Genomic DNA, 21,066 nt, shown 5'->3' with positions numbered 1-21,066 from the left:
TTGAAAAAATGCCGTTAGCCTCTTCAGCGTTTAGTTCAGTGTGTGTGTATCTTTATCTTTGCGTTATTATTAACTATTAGTTTGTGTGTATCCGGTAGGAGGATTAGAAATACCTAGTTGAGAGAAAAAGAAAGGTAGAACAATAGTTATTTCAACCTAAGGTTTCGACATTAATAACTTCTTTTTGTAATGTGTTGAGGTGGGGGGTCCCGGGGGGAGGTGACAGGTATTTACCTCCCCCCCCCCCCCCCCCCCCCCCCCCCCCCGCATTCTGATGATGAAGGTGAGTCTGTCTTTCCCAGCTATGTCCAGACCTGCGAGGCCCCTGCGTTTCGGGAAGCCTGCCGTTTGCGCGGCTGAGGTTGCTGCTGCTGTCTTGTCCTCCACAGGCAGGGTTTCTTTTAAAATTCTCCTGATAACGGCCTGCCTGGATGACTGGATAATGTGTCCCTGGAAAAGGTCTCCTTTGCAGCTGAATGCTAGCTCCAGAGATCACAAAGATTTCTTCCCGTAGGAGCCATAGGAAAGAGCCCTCTCTGAGTTTTTGAGAATGCATACAACCCCCTGATGCCGGGGAGGTCGCTTTCCTTGGGGAAGTTTTACATTTATTTCAAGGGGAAAGTTTCAGTTGGTAAATATGATGTGGCAGGAAGGTAATCAAATGCATTGAAGTTTCACATCAGTTCCTATGAACTGTGGAACAATTCATTTGTAATGAAGCCGCCATCAGTAATTAGATTTGTTTCATTCAGAGGTCAGCTTTTTTAGCAGGTGGTCGACACAGGGAGCATGCAGCAGCTGTTTGGATACAGGGTCCAGAAAACCCTTTGTAAATTCAGCGTCTCCGTAACTACTTTAATCGCATTGTTGGCTGGCCCGCCGCTGACTGTATGTAATAATGGAAAGATGTCCTGCGTGCTGAAACAGTAGCTGCCCTGTTAGGTTATTCACATTGCTTTGATATGTTCTGGTAGAGTTGGGTCTGTTGTAGCCATTTTGGTTGTTTAAAGTTTTTGTTTGTTTTTTGGTTTTTGGTTTTTTTTTTTTTAAATTCAGAGAATTGTAATGCCTAGCTTCCATTTTTAACTAACACTTCAGTGAAACATTTTTTTCCAAGAGGGAAAAAATTTTGGCCTAAGTAAAGTAGTAGGCTCTTTTTAAAAAAAAAAATTAATTTAATTTTAATGTGAGCAAATCTGTATTGGTATGGTGTTCTGCAATGCATTACACTGACTTTGTTGAGAATTTCGAGTACTCATGCCTTACGTCTGGGGTTGCCATTCCCTATGCATCACATACTAGTTAGTTAACATAGCATGTGGCTTCTCCTATGTAATTTTTTCTCTATGTAATACTGGTACATAGAATGACTTGATACAAAAGAATGGCTGGCTAATATCCAGATAACGTATAATACATGGGCTTCACCACAATCAGGCTCTGAATAAATACAGACCTGTCAGAGATTGATAAAATAAACTACAATGGATAGTGCTGTTTAAACAGTCCATTCAATAACATATATAAGCCAGCCTGCCTTCCATTGTGTCTGAAATTCTTATTTTTGTAGGTAAACAAATGCACATTCAGCGCTGATTGAATAGCCCCTTGAACTATGCTCCACAGTTTGCGTTTGGGTTAATCTTGTCGGTTTTAATATAGAGAGAAAAAAGCTCAAAGCACCAGGGGTGGAATTGTTAGTGCTTTCACATCCACATTCCTCACATTTTGTCAGGATGATAAACTGTAGGTAATGGACTGTCGTCGTTCTACAGGACAACTGAGCCAGGCAGAGCACAAAGACCAAGCAAAAACGACACCTCACAACATGCTTGGTAGCCTTGTTTTCAGATGAGAATTTATTTGAGAATCATGTGTCTAGGGACTGCACATCTTAACCTCAACAATTACAGCTTCAAGCCTCAGAAACAGGAGCTAGAGGTTAAGATGATTTGTTAAGTACTCGGTTCTAAATCTTTTACAAAGCATAAGCTGTTGACGCTTGTTCTACTGATGCAAAGAAATGCAAATGACTCCAACATTTCCAAAGGCTTCTGACTTAAGCTAAAGTATGTGGACAGGTGAATTAGCCATTGACCTGAAGACCAGCTAAAAACTACCCATTTGAATGGTTTCTCCATGTAGAGTGAGCTGAAGAACAATTGGTAGATTTATATTAAAACCTCTTGTCTGTAAACTTACTGAGGTACATCCTTCAGTTGGTGGATCAGTGAGATAATTGCCTTCAGATGAACATGTGACTGGAGCAACTAAATCTTTGCTATCTTTCCTTCCACTGAAATCTTCCAGGTAGCTCCGGAGAGCTTCAGTGTGACACCAAACTCCGGGCAACGTTTTAGAGTGCGTTCACCTAATGGGAAACTATTAGATCCCAGCATGACTGCAGTAATGCGTCATAGGAATGGGAGTGGCAGGGAAAAAGGAAATACAGATTGTAGACCCTAATACAGAAATTTTTAGGAAAGGTATTTCTTTAACATTTTATGAAAACTTCATTCTTAAAATGCTTAATTGCAAATTAGACAAAAAAGAAGTGCTCTTCTAAGGAAGATGATTAAACTGGTCCTCCTATCAGCCTAATCTCTGCCTGCCTTTGCTGCTGACATAAAGAACCTGTTTTTCAGGTCACTTAATATACATCTACATAGATTTGCTTATGAGCTCACCCTTTGTGTAGCGGAGTAGAGCCTTAAAGAGGAGTGCTCAACTGTTTAAAATATTTTGATTAAAATATGCAGAACCCATAGAACTATAAGCTTCTAGTCAGGAATTAGCTCTTTCAGGGAAGAGCTCCCCCCTTCTTCTTAAGGGGGGAATTAGAAAGAGGCTGGGGGAGGAATATAAGAACAGCAAAGAAGGAAGGATAGCAAATGGGACATGTTCCGAACAGCTTGGAAAAACTCCTGTGGCTTCATTGTCTCTATGAAGCCAAAGAATACAAAGACATAAGTAATTCAGCCCTTCTCCCATGATGGAAGGTGGAAGCCGTTGACATGCCTCCCCTGTTTAACTTGTTTAACTCCCATTTTAAATTCAGCACGATACTGGCCGTGTGAACTCTGAAGATTTCTTTAGTAATCCATTTTGTAGTTCCGAATCAAAAACAAAGTGAAAGGGTCTGACACAATTTGCTTTTATTTTTAGGCAAATCAACCCTGGTCATAGTTAATAAGGGGATTACAACTCAGACTAGGTCTTTACAGATGTGATGTAAATCAAGGGCAGAGTATAAAGAAACTGATCCCTTTTGATTGAAGTATGGTAAAAAGGCATAGAGAAACTAGCAGCAGTAATCTGATTGTATGGCAATAAAACCACCATTTTCTGTCTTTCAGATAAAAATAATGTGGTAAATCCATGCAGTTCATAAGATGTAAAGGCAGATAAAGGGTGAAGCCATGGCAACATATAGATTAGCTTGATGTTAGAAATGACACGCCTCTGAAAAGGGTGCGGGACGAAGGCCCTTGCCTCCAGGCTGTTGGGCATTATGTGAGAACCACACAGACTTGGAAACTGGGATTAGGAAGTATGAAAGCTCTACTTGTGGTCTGGGATGGCTGAGGCGGTAAAGAAAAGCTGCTCAGTTCTTGCTCATTGGTGGTGGATAATATGGCAAAGGTAGATTTCATTGACTGCCTTTTTTATAGATTGAGATCGAGGCTGATTAAAACTTCAGATCACTGCAGTTGTTAGGGCCTGGGAGATTTTCCTTTTTAACTCCTGGCCTAACAGCGGCAGCCGTTCTGTAGGATTAACTGCACTTCGCGGTCGTTGCCTTAATCTATTTGGGCTTCAGGCAGGGACATGCTGGGAAGGAACAGAGACCAGAGGGGATAGGTAGGGCTGGGGTTATCTGAAAAGAAAACAGAGACCTTTTGATTTCAGCCATCTTTTCAAGCCCAGCTCCCTCGCCCGCTGCATGGGAGAAGCAAAGGTAAACAGGACACATTGTCCCTCTCCCTCAGCCGCAGAGCTCTTCTGGGAGTTTTGTCTTTCCCACCCTGGAAAAAAAGATATAATACAGTTTTTAAAAGGGGAGGGAGGAATTCAGTTTTCATTCAAATGAGTAGTAATCCAAGATGCCAGAAGCAGTGGGCTCTACCTACATGTAATTTTACACATAAATGTGAGTCTTAAACTTTGAGTTGAATGGGGTAGGCTACATTACCGTAAACTACAGGATTATAAAAATGTTAATGCTGCCCAGCTTTAAAGTCAAAAACAAAAAAAATCTCTGTGCTGTTGCTGTCCTGAACAACCTTGTAAATAAGCTAGACTTTTGTTTTTGCCTTCCATACTCTCCATTTCAGCCATGAAACAAAATAAGTCATTGAAACCACGATTGGGTTCCATGCAGAGTGACATTCGCAATTGGGTCAAGCCAGAAGGAACTACTTGCTCGATTGCCTCCTATTTGGCATCATAGAAAAGTCTTGGCACTTCTTTGGGAGAGTCTGAACTCTCAAGACATTGAAAATGCCAAAGGCTGCAAACACCCTGAGTGTCTTTCTTGATGGAGTGCGTCTTGGTGTGTGTTACAGAGGGGAATTCAGTGCTGTTGTTTTTTGTTGTGTTTTTGTTTTTGTTTTTGTTTTTAACAGCAACATAGGGCCCTTCTAGACTCTTGGATTCTCTAAGTGTCTGACGAAAACGGTCATTAAATAGTAAATATTGTATTTTAGACCCATTTCACTGATTTTGTTCCAAATTCTCAACTGACTTGAGCATCTTTTTGGGGCTGTAGATATATTGCCTTTGTTGCCTGTTTTTCTCATTGCTATGGGAATTACTATAGCCACTACTATGTAGCTCTTATAGACTAAAAACATTTTTAAAGTATTGCATATAGGCTGGCCATATCCAGTGCCTGTTACTTTACCTTCTTTTTCTAACTTAATTCAGCAACCTGTGTTAATAAATCCATTTCATTTGTCTAGCTTCATCAGAGAAGGGATACCCCCTAATTTACAAGCTGGTCACATCCAAGCACCTTGCATTCTACACTTGACAATGATTGCTAATGGCCCATTCAACTAAAGTATTTGCTTGTTAACAGGGAACAGAGCATGATAAATGTCCAGCAAGCTTGCCGCCTCCTTCAGCTTTTCAAACGCAGACTGGTGCATATTTATGGCAGGCAAATGACAAAAGAAAAAGCTGAATTGCCCTGGCCTCCAGCTTTCTATCAGAAACAGGGTTAAAGTGATTAAAGCAATCATTCAAGAAAGCCCTGCCATTTGTTTACTAACCTTCATCCAACATTTAGCTTTGCAGTCTACCTGTGAGAAGATATTTCAGAAGTATTAGAGATAAGGAAGGAGGATCTAGCAAATCAGTGAAAAGAGTAGGTGACCGGTTATAAAATGCTTTCCATGCACATCGAATGCCAGGCAAACCTATTTCTGTTATTCCAGCAGAGATCAGCCGTGGCTCTAGACTATTAACATGTTTTCCTTTCATGTATAAATTCAAATATGTAATTCTAGTCCAAAACATTCTGTGGCTGGTAGGTACATACTTGCTGATTTCAAATAAGAAAACATAGCAAGGGAAAGCTCCATTAAACAAGTTGTTTCTGCCCTTAGTAATTCTCTAAACAAAATAGGAAGAAAAAGTGGGTAGTAATGGAGTATTAATAGTGTGCTCTTTTCATTCTCTAACCCCCGAGTAGGTAAGCGTTCAAACTGCTCTGTGGGGGGCATACAGTTAGAGCCCCGTGAATGAACCACTGCTGTTCTGCCATACTTTATTAATTTATTTATATTATTATTTTATTGTTTTTATATATTATAATTATTTGTTTATATTACTAGTATATTTTCTCAGTTTAAATCCTGTTGCATCCAATTTTAATTACAATATTTGTATCTGTCTTCCCATACTTGCTACCCACGTACATACCCATTGCCACTGCGGCCTCATCCATGTTTTCCGTGTATACCACTCTCGTATCACCCCAGAATAATTATGAGTGCTACCCAAACTTTTGAAACCAGTAGAGTCAACATGTTTGTGTTTGAGGAAAGCCTGTAATGCTTTAGCATTTTTGGCAGGGGTGTATGTGTGTTTAAGTGGGGTGGGCGCAACTCTGTATTGTCTGCCCATTCTACTGTTGTTCCCAATCCATGCTCCCTGCGGGGCATCTAACCTGTGTGCATGGCAAAGAATTTCCGACCTTCAGAGCAAGAAGTGTTTCTCAGTTGATCTCTTCCAGCCTAAGGTTATAGCTGGTGAATTACAATCCTTGCTCTTTCCACACCTTTACCTGGACTTACCATGGCCCTAAAATATTTGCCCAGAATCAGAATTGTCTAATGAGTGAGTGGGGCAGGGCAGATCATGTTCAAGACCAGCTGAGAATGGACCTAGTTGCAGAAGAAGTTAGAAAATGTCATCTTTTACTTATCTACCAGAAATATATTCGAGGTACATTTTATATTTTTTTTAAAAAGCGAGTTCTGATAGGCCTTGAATCCGCCCTTTCTATGGGAAAATGAATCATTATTATAATGGACTATCCAGTAAAGTTCATGATTTCTCCTAGACATGTTGTGTCTCTCTCTGACATAGATGAAGAGTGATCTCTTTAAGTCTTTTCTTCGTAATCCGTAGCGCTTTGTACTTTGATGTACTTAGAAAAAACCATTTACACGGTACCTCATGATTGATGGGCAAGTCTTCACCACTCTGCCTGTCCTAAAAGTCAGGGACACACCTTCTTCATTTCATCAGTCCCTACTTCTGTCCAGCATTGGCATTCAGTAAGCTTTAGTGGAATGGACAGACAACCCAGATTTGTGTTGATGGCAGCTTACCCTGTCTTAACTGTCGTCCTTCTGCTACGAGACATGGATGGGACCTGAGTCCATGGGACTGCTCAGAGGTCCCTGGCTCTTGAACTTTAGGGCACCAGAATCCCCTGCAGGGCTTGAGAAAACACGGGTTTCTCGGCCCCATCCCCAGAGTTCCTGATTCCTGAGGTCTGGGGTGGAGCTTGAAGATGGACATGTTTAACAAGCTCCCAGGTGATGCTGGCCAACTGCTGCCTCAAGGCCACACTGAGAACCGTCGCCCTACACCAGCCTTTCTGGGAAAACAACTCAACATGAAAGCTGTTTGGGAATCTCTGAAGAAATCTGTGGTCCCTGCCTTGTTGGGGGAGCAACAGGAATCTAAACGGTTGATGGTGGAGAATTTGTTGTTAATTCAACAAGCAACTATTCAGTGTTAGGCCTGTTACTTGGCTCTAACAATACAAGGCAGAATGACCTGTACCCTCGAAATTTAAAGTCTAAGTCTAGTAGAGAGAAACCCAGGTGGGAGCAAGCATATTTAGAGGTAGGTGCCTGGTACAAGGTGGGGACACAGAAGAAGGGAATGGCATTTGCCCCTGGAGGGGTCTGGAAACAGCCCAGGGGAGGAGGAGCTTGAGTCTTGAAATACTGTGGGTATCTCTAAGCAAAGTCACAGTAGACAGCTGAAATAAAGAAAATAGTAAGCAAGCCAAAGGAACAGTATTTCAGCCAAGGGCAGTATGTGTCTATCACATCCACCTGTGAACATGCCCCAGGATTCCCTACATCAGGCCATTGCTCAAGACAGAGGCCTCACAAGAACAGCTAAACCACTGATTTCAGCTACCTTTTCATGTGAGAATTATCAGTACCTACTGCTTTTCAAAATAAGTATGATCATAGGTGAGACTATTCAGTTTTGCAAAGACAGTAGGGCAAGTGCCATTGTAGTTCAATTAAGGGCACATGCTTTAGAGTTGGGCTATGTGAGTCCAATCCCAGTTTAGCCATTTATTAGCTGTGTAGCTTTAGGAGCAGTAGCCTTAGTGTCTCTCAGTTGTCGCATCTCTAAAATAGGGACAATAATATAATAGTGCTGAATAAAAGAGTAACACAATTTTGGTCAACATTTAGTGTATTTAAAGAGCTAAGCTCCGTGATTGGCACAGTGAACCAATCAATAAAACACCAGTTGTTATTAATAAAAGTCAGTTGAATGTGTACTATGTGCCTGGCCGTGGTTCAATTTGCCTTTGCATACAAGGAAAAAATTAAAATACTCTGTTAATAAAGACTATAGCATAATACTTTCACCTTAAACTCCTTGATGTTAATTTATTTTGTTTACCTGCCAAACTTCTACTCATTCCTTATGACTTTCTGCTACGTGAGGCACCCTTTGTTTTTCTTTTGTCCTGCTAAATTAAGTTCTCTCTCCTCTGCTTTCCTACTTTTGGTGCTTTCTTAAAACACTTTTAACCCTGGACTTTCTCATTCCACTGTGCAACTGTGGACTGAGCGGAGGCTCTTTGAATTCATTTTGTGTATTCTAGTAGAGAGTACGGTGAACAGTTGGGTTGTTGAATGAATACATTAATTCAACCTGGAGGGATGGGCAGTGTTGTATTTTTTACATGGATCTTACATGATATTTAGAAAACTGCCTAACTGGTGGACGTTGTTTTATTAACAGCGTTTTGTGTATAGCACTCACTGTGTGCCAGCTGCTGTTCTAACTGCCTGACAAATACCCCTAAAACCTTCATGGTAACTGTATGAGGGAAGTACTTTTATTGTATCCATAATACCAATGGGGAGACTGTGGCCAAATTGGTTAATTAACTTAGCCAAAGTCATATTGAACTAATAAGTGGATTTAAAAGCAGCTAGTCTGGGGCCAGCGTCCCTCTTTTAATCCTCTGCCTCCTGCTTATTTTGGTGCATGGAATAGTCTTTGTCATATAACTAAATTAAGCATGCATTTGCTTAAAACAGTGCATACATGATGGATCAAAAAGTTTGTGGTATAATTGTTTTAATTCTGTCATTATCCATTTTGATTTATAGTCACATTCTTATGGTAGTCATGTAGTTTTAAATGGAACCTTTGAATCTTTGATATAATAAGTTTATGTCAAATCTTGGGTATAATAAGATTATACCCAATGGAAACAGAATAATGATCAGCCCATTTAAAGGATGACTGGAGAGTTATTACAATATATAATAGTCATGCATATACTGAGTATTATTCCTTTGACTGGTAACATTTTCCTTTTAAAAATGGAAACATTCGATTGTTCCTTGTTGGGAGAAAAAGAGGTCAGATTTTTGAGGGGAGATCCATTTGGTGAGATGCTGAGTGTGTGTCAAGCTAAGGAGATAGTGTGACATCTTTTTTAGAGTCTAGTCACAATTAAATGCCATTTTATTTTGGATTTTGGGATTTGTGCCAGCTTCCAGCTTGTCAGAGCTGAGAAGACTCAAATCAAGTCCAGGCTTATTTCTACAGCAAACTGGGATTCTGGCTTCTTGCCTGTGGATTCATTCAGTACAGCCCATCTGGCTTTTGATGTTCTGCAAGTTTGGAGCCATTTGTTTAAGGAAGCCAGGCGGTGAATATTGGTGGGCCTGGGGTTCTCTTGACTCCAAGTGGTGCCCCTTGGTTTGCATTTTCACCATGCTTAGCATCTGCTTACCTGGAGACCACGCAGCCGCCGGCCAGAGGTCTCCAGCAACCAAATCTTCATGCCTTTTAGAACTCAGGGCCCCCAGCACATCCTCCTTCCTCCTCCTTGTCCAATTACTTTCATGCTGTTCTCAGTAGCTGCTTGTTTGAATCACTTATAGTATTTAACTTCTGGGGTGTTTTTGGGTTTTGGTCAAGGTGATTCCAGGCTGGATGTGGTGACTAAGCAGGAAATAAATGGGTCGTTCACAAAGTTACAGTGGAGCGCTGTTTCTGTTTTTCTGAGTTACACAGTTGTGGGGATGATCCGTATGGAAGTCAGGAACCGAGTCTGATTTTGCTCCCTTTTGATGTTAGCACTACAGACCTGGCTGTTTTGTAGCCTGCTTTGTTTTTCTTCCTTTTCTTCCCTAACTCCACGGGCTGTGGCAAAGCCCTGAGACGTGCAGGAAAATGTCTCCTGTCATACGCCCACAGCAGACCTAGCCCTGACCCTCCTCTGAAGCCCAGGAAGGAGGTATCTATGAGGCAGCCTGCTTGTAAAGCAATTGCACACAGCCTTGTAAACTGTGTTACTAGGCTGATTATGCCTGACTGGCAAGGTGAATCTCTTATAGCAAGAGAGAACTTGGAGAGTGTTATCTCATCTTATGCCTTATTAATTTGTTCATTCTTTAATTACACAGACACCTATTGAGCGCCCTGTTTATGCAAGGTACCTGGTTGGGGGTCAGAGGGAGGGTCGCATGGTAAACAAGACAGACTCAATCCTGGAGGAGCAGGAATGGCAGCCCCTTGCTGGGCTGTTGGCCCCACCAAAAGGGAGAAGTTTCCCTTTAATAATACATGGGTGAATCATTTTTGTCAATAGGCAAAATTCTTTGTAGTTAAAAAAAAATGTAATGGTAGGAAGGAAAGGGATGGGCAGAGGGTTAAAACAAAAGATATGGGCCGGGCGCGGTGGCTCAAGCCTGTAATCCCAGCACTTTGGGAGGCCGAGACGGGCGGATCACAAGGTCAGGAGATCGAGACCATCCTGGCTAACATGGTGAAACCCCGTCTCTACTAAAAATACAAAAAACTAGCCGGGCGAGGTGGCGGGCGCCTGTAGTCCCAGCTACTCGGGAGGCTGAGGCAGGAGAATGCCGTAAACCCGGGAGGCGGAGCTTGCAGTGAGCTGAGATCCGGCCACTGCACTCCAGCCTGGGCGACAGAGCGAGACTCCATCTCAAAAAAAAAAAAAAAACAAAAGATATGCTTTCCCTAACTTTAGATTGTCATATTGTTGTGCTTTTCACTGTCTCTTAATTCAATTTCTTTGCGTTTTTTTAATGCCAAGGCATTCCGTAGATGATTTACGTGAGCCTTTCATCTCCGCGATTTTTCCCACTCAGGTAAATGAGCAAATGGATTTGAACAGAGAACCAGCTGGAAATGCCCTTTGAATTTCTTTCTCTATGAAAACCATTTTTCTTTCTGGTGCCTCACCTATAAATAACAGGAGTTCCACCTTCCTTTATAGACTCTTGCTAAAAGCGTGGTTTGGAACAAGACCGTACAGGTGCACACAAATTACAGTTGGGAAAGAAGCCTGCAGTGCATCTTGTCTCTGAGGGTTATGAAATCCTCCTTTTAGTAATGGAGCCAGCATGGTCAAGCCAATAGGATGAAATGTGGCATTTGTGAGATCACACCCCTTCTCACTTGCCCACTGTACATAGCATCCCAGCCTTACTCTTCAAATCTCCATGTTTTTTCTTATCTAGCTGCAAAATTCATGGGCTGGTTTTTTTGGGGGGTGTGTGTGTGTGTGTGTGTGTGTGGTAAATAAAGACCTGCATTTTTATTTTGAGATAGGTGGTTGAGTTTTGTCTTTAATTTCATGGCCAAGATTATTAACTAGTCTCTTAACTTTTGAAAAGACAACAATGATATTTGGGGATCACACACTTAAAGTTAGACTTCTAGATGATTAATACAAAAGTAGATGATATTTCAGCCTCTGCCTGTTACATACAGGTATGTCCCTCTGTGAATTGGAGGCTTTTATGACAGTGAAAATCATGGCACAGATAAAAATTAAATAAATATTTCTATTATTTTACTGAACAAAAAAAAAAAAAGCTTAAACTGTGAGAATACTGTCTTGGAGCATTTTAAAATAAAATTAACTTTAGCCACCAGGATTTTGAGCATTATATCACAAATAAAAAACAAGATTAACATCAAAAGGAGTCAGTTTTGTGCAGCACTGTGGCCTATGAAATTTAATATTATTTTGACTCATATGCTAATTGTAGACTGACAGAGGAAAATGGATTATGTTTAAATAAAAGGATACACAGCATCACACGCACCTCTATCAAATGCAGGTTGAGGTCTTTGGGCCAGGAACTGGGGACCCTCTAGCTCTGTTATTGCAGATTCAAGTTTGACAAATGAAACTTTCCTTTAGACTGTAGATTAATTACTTTTTTTCAAAGGTATGCATGCTGAAGAGGCACAAACACACCTCACCTTGAAGAGTTGCTAAACTGGTTTGTGTGCCTATCGGCTCACTGTGTGTTTGAATTTCTGTGCTTCTCATCTTTCCTTTTCTTGAAGATGTTGCTTGTCATTGGTGTGAATTGTACCCCCACCCCTACCCACCTAGTCTTTGCTCTCAGATTTATAACACTTTGATGGTTCCAAATTGTATAACCTGCTCTTAGAGCCCTTTTCTTTTCCTTGAATAAATCAGGTTCATGTTGCAGATGATATTTGTTTTAGGAAAGTGTGAAAGAAGGGGCACCTGTGAAAACAGGCAATTGTTCCAACACACATATACATTCAAATTAAAGCAAAAAATGTCAATTAAAACCTCCAATTACTACCTTATTTCTTGGAGGTTTAAAGCCACTGAGAAGATAGTGGTGCACTCGCTGGAAGTTTTAAGGTAATTACTTTTTACTCTAAGCCGTGGTATCTGGTAACCTAATTCCGTATAAACCTGACACCCTATCGCTACACCCCAGTATTTCTCTGATTTCAGACTAAGTCTGTGTAGAAACTTGTTCTGATGTTAAAGTGCAAAAGGGGGCAGTAAAGTGCTATCCACAAAAAAGGAAAAAAACATTTTCTGAGTATTTCTTATTACTGCCTGTATCTTTCTTAGGCCCTGCCTTTATTTATTCATTTTATAACAAAACTCTTATGTTTGGAGCATTGAGAGAATACCTTATTAAGCTGTTGCAGCAATCTAGCATTAAATGGAAGTCATGCAAGACTGAAGATCCTGCCTGGTGATGAAGTGTGCCATCAAATTCACATGCTCATGATGCAAAGTCCTTCTTTGGGAGTATTCGTATCCCCAAGTGCACCGAGCACTTCGGAAAGGAGCCTTGGTCTTTGGTGTTAATGCTCTTCTAGCTCCATATAGACGTGGCAGGCCCAAAGTACGTGGTGGGGTGAAGGGTCAAGGGTTTGGGCTTATCCAGAGCAGCGTGCATCCTTTGTCAGGAGGTGACTGGAAACACCAGCCAATTACAGCAGAACTGCAGAGTGCTCATCCACGTTCGGAATTGCAGACGAACCAGTTTGCACTCTGACTTCTCTTCTGCACTGTGGGCTTTGGCGTTTAATTAAAAATTAAAGCCTTTTATGGAAAAAGTACATGTTTTCCAAAATGGGGTAAATCTGAAGTGTACTTACTACAGAACACTGGCTTGGGAATAAAATAAACCTGTGATATTACTGACTTTCGGTTGGTAGCTGCTAGGCTGAGCCTCTTTGTAAAGCTGGGATTTAGAATCTTTGAAATCTTTGTACAGTTCAGTGATTAAGCATAAATTGTATATATTCCCTATTTTTCACTTATTTGAGTAAACAAGTTTGTTACTACAGTTTCTGTGGACTCAGAGATTTATGTATTAAATAGGTCACAACTTAACTAGGATAATTTTGTTTATCTGCTTGCTAGGGAATTGCATCAAAAGTTTAAGTCTATAGGCATTAAATATTTCAAATGCTTATTTTTAAAGTCAGTTATGAAAGATAGTACAGTTTTTCTGAAACTACATTAAAAAATAATGTTTTAATATTATCACAAAAGCACTGACTATTTATTGCAAAGAAAACACAGAAAGCTAAAAATCATTCGAAGTCCACCATTCAGTAGTCCAAAGTGTTCTCAGGTAAAGGCGGCGTGTGTGACCATTTGTTTATGGTTGTCTCCGTGCAGTCAGCAAAATAAACAGAACAACATACCATGTATTATTGGTGTGTATATTTTCAACTGAAATCAGCCATCTGCTTACAATGACCATAAACACTAATGATATAATTTTTAAATGAAAAGAAAAATAAAATTAATTCTTTGTGGAGAGTAATGCGAATTGACTTATGAATCTCGCCCTACTTGGCAGTTTGCTCCAGAGGTAGAAGAGCTTTAGGTGTGGGCCTCCTCCCCCCACACATTTATTATAACACTTGCACGTGCGTGCTCCAGCATCCATGTCAGGACTCCCCTTGTCCTGTTACATGAGTAACATGGCCCTGTTTCTCAAGTGCATGATAACTGCCATAATTACACATAAATATTAAATATTTAAATAGATTTTTACATGTGTAATATTAGGTAGAAGTGGCTCTGGATCGAATCTGACGCTTTTTAAATAGAAGCTTTCCCACGGCATTTCCAAGCACTGTCATCATGTCTGTGTCGATTTGGGTTTACCTGGCCTAGTTATCTGTCTGGACATAGAAACTTGTAGTTGCTGTTTGTATCTTTTTGTTCTGATCTCTTTATTTGGTGTCAGCTGAGTATTCTTGCGTCAGTTACTAACATATTAACTCATCCTTGTTTGGAAACTTTGGCATCTTCTTCCATGGTTTCCCTCCGTGGATCTGTCGCGTCCCTCAGGAGAGCCAACAGGTATATGTTCACACATTTCACTTGTATTTTCAGAGACTACACCAGCATCGGGTGGGCCCCCAGCGATATGGGTTTTCTTCTCGGTTAATCTACGCTCTTTGGCCAACCTTGAGAAAACTTGTAAGAAGGCATCAGATGTTTGTGCTAAGGTGCATGTAGTATGGTCAGAGGAAGAAAGAAGCAGGGAAAGTGGAGTAGCTGTGGGTGGGAGGGGGAGCAGGGAGTGCAATTTCAGGTTCACTACACAGCTCTCCATAAACTTCTCCACTGCTGGCTTCCCACGGATCCTCCTATTACATTGGGCAAAGTGCAGAAATAGAGCAGGCAACCACTGCCTCCGTCCTTTTCCCAGGCACCCTGTGAGACCCGATAATGCAATACTGGTCAGCAGAAAAGTCCAGACTTGACATCCCAGTGTGCCATGGTCTGGTCTGTGAATGAAAATCACATGATGTGACCTCTGAACTCTAAGTGACTGTTTTATGTTTTCAGTGTGTTAGGCCCGTGTTTTAAATAAGCATGTGCTCATAGTGTAGGTTAAAACTTTCTGCTGTCTTCATTAATTATGCCATGTTCCAGTCTATTAATATTAAAGAATATTGTGTTGCATAATGACTTTTTTTTTTTTTGGAGATGGAGTCTTGCTCTGTCGCCCAGGCTGGAGTACAGTAGTGTGATCTCGGCTCACTGCAACCTCCGCCTCCAGAATTCAAGCAGTTCTCTGTCTCAGCCTCTGAGTAGCTAGGATTACAGGTGCCCGCCACCATGCCCAGCTAAGTTTTGTATTTTTGGTAGAGATGAGGTTTTACCATCTTGGCCAGGCTGATCTTGAACTCCTGACCTCATGATCCACCAGCCTCAGCCTCCCAAAGTGCTGGGATTATAGGCGTGAGCCACCACGCCTGGCAACATAATGACTATTTTTTAAAGTTTTTACAATTATGACTGTGAAGTTGAAATGTCTAAATTATAGAGATCCAGTTTAGATTACTAAATATTTATGTCTAATTGAGATTATTAGACTTAGCCAAAGTATCCATGTAGAAGTATTAGAGTCTAAATTGCTGAAAAACTTGAAAAAGCTTGGATTAAGTTCAATAGGTAATCCAAGAGGAAAAATAGATTCCAATATCAGATCATTTCACCATACGCATGTTAAGTTTGGAAGCCCTACTTGAGTGTTTCCAGTTTTTTCCACATTATATTGTCTCTATATCTGATTCCAAGGCAGGGCATCTATTGTCTTACTTAGGACTGATTCACTGGGAAAAACCGTTGGAGTTGCCTATTTCCACTCGGTATGCCTCACTCTTAGAGCAGCTTCCCATGGTTCCCAGGGAGGCCCTCCAGTGAGAATGCACCAAGCCACACGCCACGGCCTGGGAAGCAGCCCTAAATCTGGAGGTTCTCTTGATGGAAAGGAAGAGGCAGCCTTCCCCTCCCAGAAAGACAGTAGAGAGCCTGCTCTGACTTTGCTCAGAGACGGAACTGGTCTGACTCAGTTCTCTCTCCTCTGTGGGACATGAATCACTCTTGGTGGTCTTTGCTTTTTATTTGAGCTTAAAATCAGACTTTATTAAATGACACCCCTCTCTAACCACTTTCTGTCTGGGCGAAGTTTGACGAGAACAGCCTCCCCCCATGCGGTATGGGTTGTAACTGTGGCAGTTTCCTTCTACTGTTTTTGGTTACAAAATGAACCATTGTCTGAACACAGAGAAAGAAATCTGTATTTGGCATCCATAATGGCAAGTCAGTTTAGTCATTTAAAATTAGCCAGTTGTCATCATCATAATTCTTTTTAACACTTTCAGAGTTAGCGTAGGAGACATGTATTGTTGAATATTACAAAATATTTAGGGCATAGATAGATGTGCTATGTAGTTTGATTTATTAATGTGTCTAAGCAATCTAAAAGTAACAGAGTCCAAATATAAACCCCATCACTTCAAAAATAGGAACTCTGTTTACTGACCTGATTATAACCTATGGAACTCAATTGTTTTCCATTAAAAAATGGTAGTGTTAGGAAACTCACCCCATTTGCTTTTCATATATATTCTGCTATTTGCATAATTGTCTGGAGTCCATATGTAATATTAAATGTAAAACACAAATGCCACGTAGCTGGTGTGTTTCTTCCTCACCTTTTGGTTCCTGGCCTCCTGGGGAAGGGTTGCATATCTGAGCCATGGTCTCAGATGACTGCCTTGGAAGGAGCCTCTTCCCTTCAGGAACCACTGATGTGTGCTTGGTGTGGAGCTCGACTTTCCCTGGCTCTCCATGTGACGCTCACATGTGCAGGTGTATTGGCTTTCTCTTGATTTCCCTTAACTTCATGGCTTATCTATGAACAGCTTGATTTGGGGGGGGAAAATGTGTTTCCCAAAGCCAGAGTTATAACTGAATGTGCTGCAGTCAACACCGAAAAGTGTGCAGAGAAAGGGGGCTTTTCCTGTCATGCTCATTGGGCACCATTGTGTCTTCACCTGTTTTGTGGGTTAGGTCCATGTGTTGTGCTGAAATGAAGAACATGGGATGTATGGGGCTTTGGACGGGGCTGAGCCAAAAGCAAGTGCTCCAAAGCAGCTGTGTTTGTATTATTAGTGGTTCTGGAGGTGGCTGATTGCCTTGCATTTTAAGTAGAGAGGGATTGTAGAAGACTGCCAATACTTACAACTTTTTTCAGAGAGAAAGGGTCAGAAACTCCATTTGCAGGGCTCCTTGCTCTCCAGAAACACCAGTGTGCCTGGGAGGGCATCTGCGGAAATCCGGTCTCTCCTCCTCAGTGTATCCTGTCCCGACTCAGTGGTTCTGTCTTCAGAATTCCTATCATTTCTGTGACCTGCAAATAGTGGTACTTAATTCGACTTCAGTTTGTATAAATGTTAGCTTCTATTTGTTCATTCCTATTTTTTGTTCAACTAATACATTCTTTATTGAGCATCTACTCTGTGTCAGCCCCTTGGGCATTGAATATTGAATTAGTCACATGTGGGACTTGCCTGCCCTCGGGGAGCTAGACTATAAATTCCGAATGATCAGCGATCTCTACTTTGCTGTCACTCACAACGTCTGGCACAAAATGGGTTACTTGAGTTGTTATACTCACAGTACTGTTGTCTGCTGCCATGGTGCTTTAGGAAGTGTAAGAGTTCCCGGGAGGCAGAGTCTAATAATGCAGACTGCACATATCAAACACATGGCCAGGAGAGCTGTAGTTCAGGCTCTCAGCTCAACTGCACTCTGTCCACTGAGAAGCCATAATCTCATCAGTTAAAGTGACTGTGTGCTATGGCTGTTTATGTATATGCTTAAGAAGTAAAAGCTGCTAAAGCACTCAAGTATTGGGGCCTTTTGTATTGATTTAATTAAAGGAGCCATCATTGTTTTAATGAGCTCTAGATATAATTCTTTTGAAGAGCCGAGGATCAAATTCTTGCCTCACATTTTGCCACAGTGTGTTCCGAAAGGTGAATTAATGCGTTTGGAATCATCAGGAATGGTGAGTTTTGTCAGGATTTACTTTTTACGAGCATATCACATATGCATATTGAAATGTGAGCCTCCCCGCCACATTTCCATTTTGATAAGCATCCCCCTGGGTTGCCTTCACTGACCATTAGAGATTTTTCACAAAGTTGGGCAGTACACCCTGAACGAAAACTTTACATCAAGAAAGGCCTGGAGTGTTTGTAAAATGAATTAAAAGGCTCATTCAATTTTTATGTGACTTATGCCTTCTGAAAATATGGCCTCAAACACGAAGATCCCCAAAGCCACATCAACCCCTGCATCCCGTGTTTCCAACCTCACCACATCAGCACCAGCAAGAGCTGTCGCTGAGATGGTGAGTGATGAGAGTCAAGAGGAGTAACTTGCATGGCCTGGAAGGAAACCTCCTGTGAATCTTTAGTTAAGTAGGAAAAAAAATCCTCATGAAGGAAACAGGATCTTGGGAGCATTTTGAATGAAGAAAGAGCTTAGTGAGCCAAACTTGAGACATAGGGTGTAACGTGGGAGAGTTTTAAGATTTGCAGAGATGTACAGCTTGGAAGGGGGTGTAATGCTTTTTCTTAAAAGAGCTGAATGAATGGTTGAGGAAATGGGTACATCTGGCTTGGTAAGGATCCTGATCTCTGAAGCCTGGGAAGCCCCCGGGGCTTGTAATTTAGGAATACTTCCTCTAATAGTAGCTAACCCTTATACAGTGCTGTCTGTGCAGGCTACAAAAGGAGCAGATCTAGGATAGAAAATGTTTGGAGTGGTATGAGAAACCCTAGGCAGGAATTGACTCCCGGTGTTCGTAAACCTTAAAGATGTCCTAAAAAGGTCAAGGAATAAGACAGGAGAAAAAGGAAGTGTCAGGAAGATGATCAATTGAATGTTTATGGGATTTAGTTTGTACTTGCTGCGCAGCATCTTGCCTGAGTTTTTTAACCTCAGCAGCCCGTCAGAATTACTGTGTGTATGTTGGAGGGGCTGGGGGAGATAAAGAAATTAGCCTCATCCACAGACATTCTGATTGAGTCTATTACTTGAGAAACTGAATTGTGTTTTGTCCATAAAGAAGATTAAATTGTCTAGAGAGAACACATTGGCATTCACAAGGTTGAGGGGATACCACAGAGAGGCTCCCTGTGATCTGCATTTGTCAAAAGTTCTAGAGAATTCTCAACAGTACACACATGGTTGTTTTAAATATATCATTGTTATAAAAATTCATTTTTAATTCTGTTTCACAGAAAGATTTTTTTTTTTTTTGAATGAATAAATGTCCTATGTCCTTGCTAAAGGAGCTCAGTTAAAAAAAAGGGGACCATCCTTCTCTTTTGGGGGTTGTACAGTAACACATTCCCAAGAAAGAGGTAACAGCCACATACATTTTTCCTGCCAATAAAGAGTGCAGGTTTTTAATATGAATCCATAATATGATTTCTGTTATGTTTGTGCTGCTTCATAACTACACTCATGCACTTTTCAGAAAATTAATACCTTTCATTAGCATAAATCATAAGCTATTCCCTTGGTATGGGTTTGAAATTGGGGGTGCCCTATCATCCTTGCTTTATCTCTTAGTGAATTATGACCCTGTAGTCATCATGGCTGGTGGGCGTCTCTGGTTAAAGAAAAGGGTTGAATTGGAAGGATTCAGAGGCGATTCTTTGTTCTCAGGCTTTAATATTTTAATGAGCCTGCAGGCTTGGCTGCTTACGAACGAGCTGGGATTTCTAAGTGTGTTGTTAGTGTTAGCACTTGTAGAAGGATGTTCATTAGGAAGTTCTTGTTTCAGATTTTCAGAGAAACTCCCCATTAAGAAAGATCATTCAGGAGCATGGCTAGCAAGAAAGAGGATAGGGAGGAGGGAGGCTTTTAGCTATAAGCATTAAGGGAATATTGTATCAGTAGTCTTAGTTCTAAAGATTTGCTTCTGAGAATTAATTGGAGCAAATACGTCTCAAGGGAAGAAAAAAAAAGATTTCTAGAGCAGGGACAGTAGTTGTTGTCCTTGCAAGTAGAGGACTCTTCATTTTGCAGCTGAATCAATACTACAACTAATTATTTCTGGTTATCTTTTATGCATTTGTAAGACATTTCTTTTGTTCAGTGTAATAAAAAACCCATTGTTTGATCAGTGACTAACTAATTATGATAAGTAATTTGAAACATTCTTGATGAAACTTGTCTGTTAATTAACATCAACAACAAATGGAAACTAACAGGACAACAAAGTATTAGTGGATCCACTGTTCCCTCCAATTGATGAGATCTCTCTGTGGCATGCCCAATAAACTGAAGCTGCCAGTGGTTAAAAAATAACAAACATGTGGGATGATCTGACTCGCCATGGAGGAAAAGTTATTGTCAGGTTACACAAAGGAGTACTGAAATATTACAAGCGAGGGGGTGGTAAAGAAATGTCAGCAGGTAGCCTGGTCCTGTGGCTTAGAGTAAGGAAAGTGGTTTCTTTCTGTCTTTCCTTTTCCTTTCAAAGCTTAATTCCAAAATACATTCATCCCATATTGATCTGAAGGAAGAGACTTTTGATACATAAAAGCATGAATCTGAAAATATGTAGTATGGAATTATCAGCATTGCCTGGCTCTCTTGTAACTGTCATTAGTACTGTTAATTTTTTATCAACTCATTGGCATTTTTTTCTTATGCTTTTAGATTTCTACCTGGACAAGGACTGGTACTATACCCACAGATAGGAGACAAATTGGATATTATTTGCCCCAAAGTGGACTCTAAAACTGTTGGCCAGTATGAATATTATAAAGTTTATATGGTTGATAAAGACCAAGCAGACAGATGCACTATTAAGAAGGAAAATACCCCTCTCCTCAACTGTGCCAAACCAGACCAAGATATCAAATTCACCATCAAGTTTCAAGAATTCAGCCCTAACCTCTGGGGTCTAGAATTTCAGAAGAACAAAGATTATTACATTATATGTAAGTATAATTTTATTCATTTATTTTATAGAAATTAAGATAAGCTATATAGGTTTGTATCAATTTTTTGTCTCCTTAAAATTATTGTGGCAAATAATTTGGTGAGAATCTCTGCTGAAAAATTGTGCCCCCCCCTTTTTTTTTTCAAAGAAACCTTCATTGAATTTGGGACCCTGTGCTAGCAGTATT

The 21,066-nt window shown here is 40.7% G+C and overlaps 1 protein-coding gene across 2 annotated transcripts in view; it reads left to right on the top strand.

Annotated features, from left to right (window-relative positions):
• Nucleotides 1–21,066, top strand: part of EFNB2 (ephrin B2) — a 46,532-nt gene that overhangs the window by 2,629 nt on the left and 22,837 nt on the right. For both annotated transcript variants that reach the window (XM_003914058.4, XM_031655656.1), the window contains exon 2: nucleotides 20,594–20,877. In XM_003914058.4, the coding sequence (XP_003914107.1) occupies nucleotides 20,594–20,877 (284 nt within the window). The remainder of the gene's footprint in view (nucleotides 1–20,593; nucleotides 20,878–21,066) is intronic.

This window comes from Papio anubis, chromosome 15 (genome assembly GCF_008728515.1).
Source record: "Papio anubis isolate 15944 chromosome 15, Panubis1.0, whole genome shotgun sequence".
In the NCBI taxonomy this organism is placed as follows: Eukaryota; Metazoa; Chordata; class Mammalia; order Primates; family Cercopithecidae; genus Papio; species Papio anubis.
The sequence above is the reverse complement of the archived record's forward strand: the minus strand, read 5'-3'. Positions and strand labels throughout refer to the sequence as shown.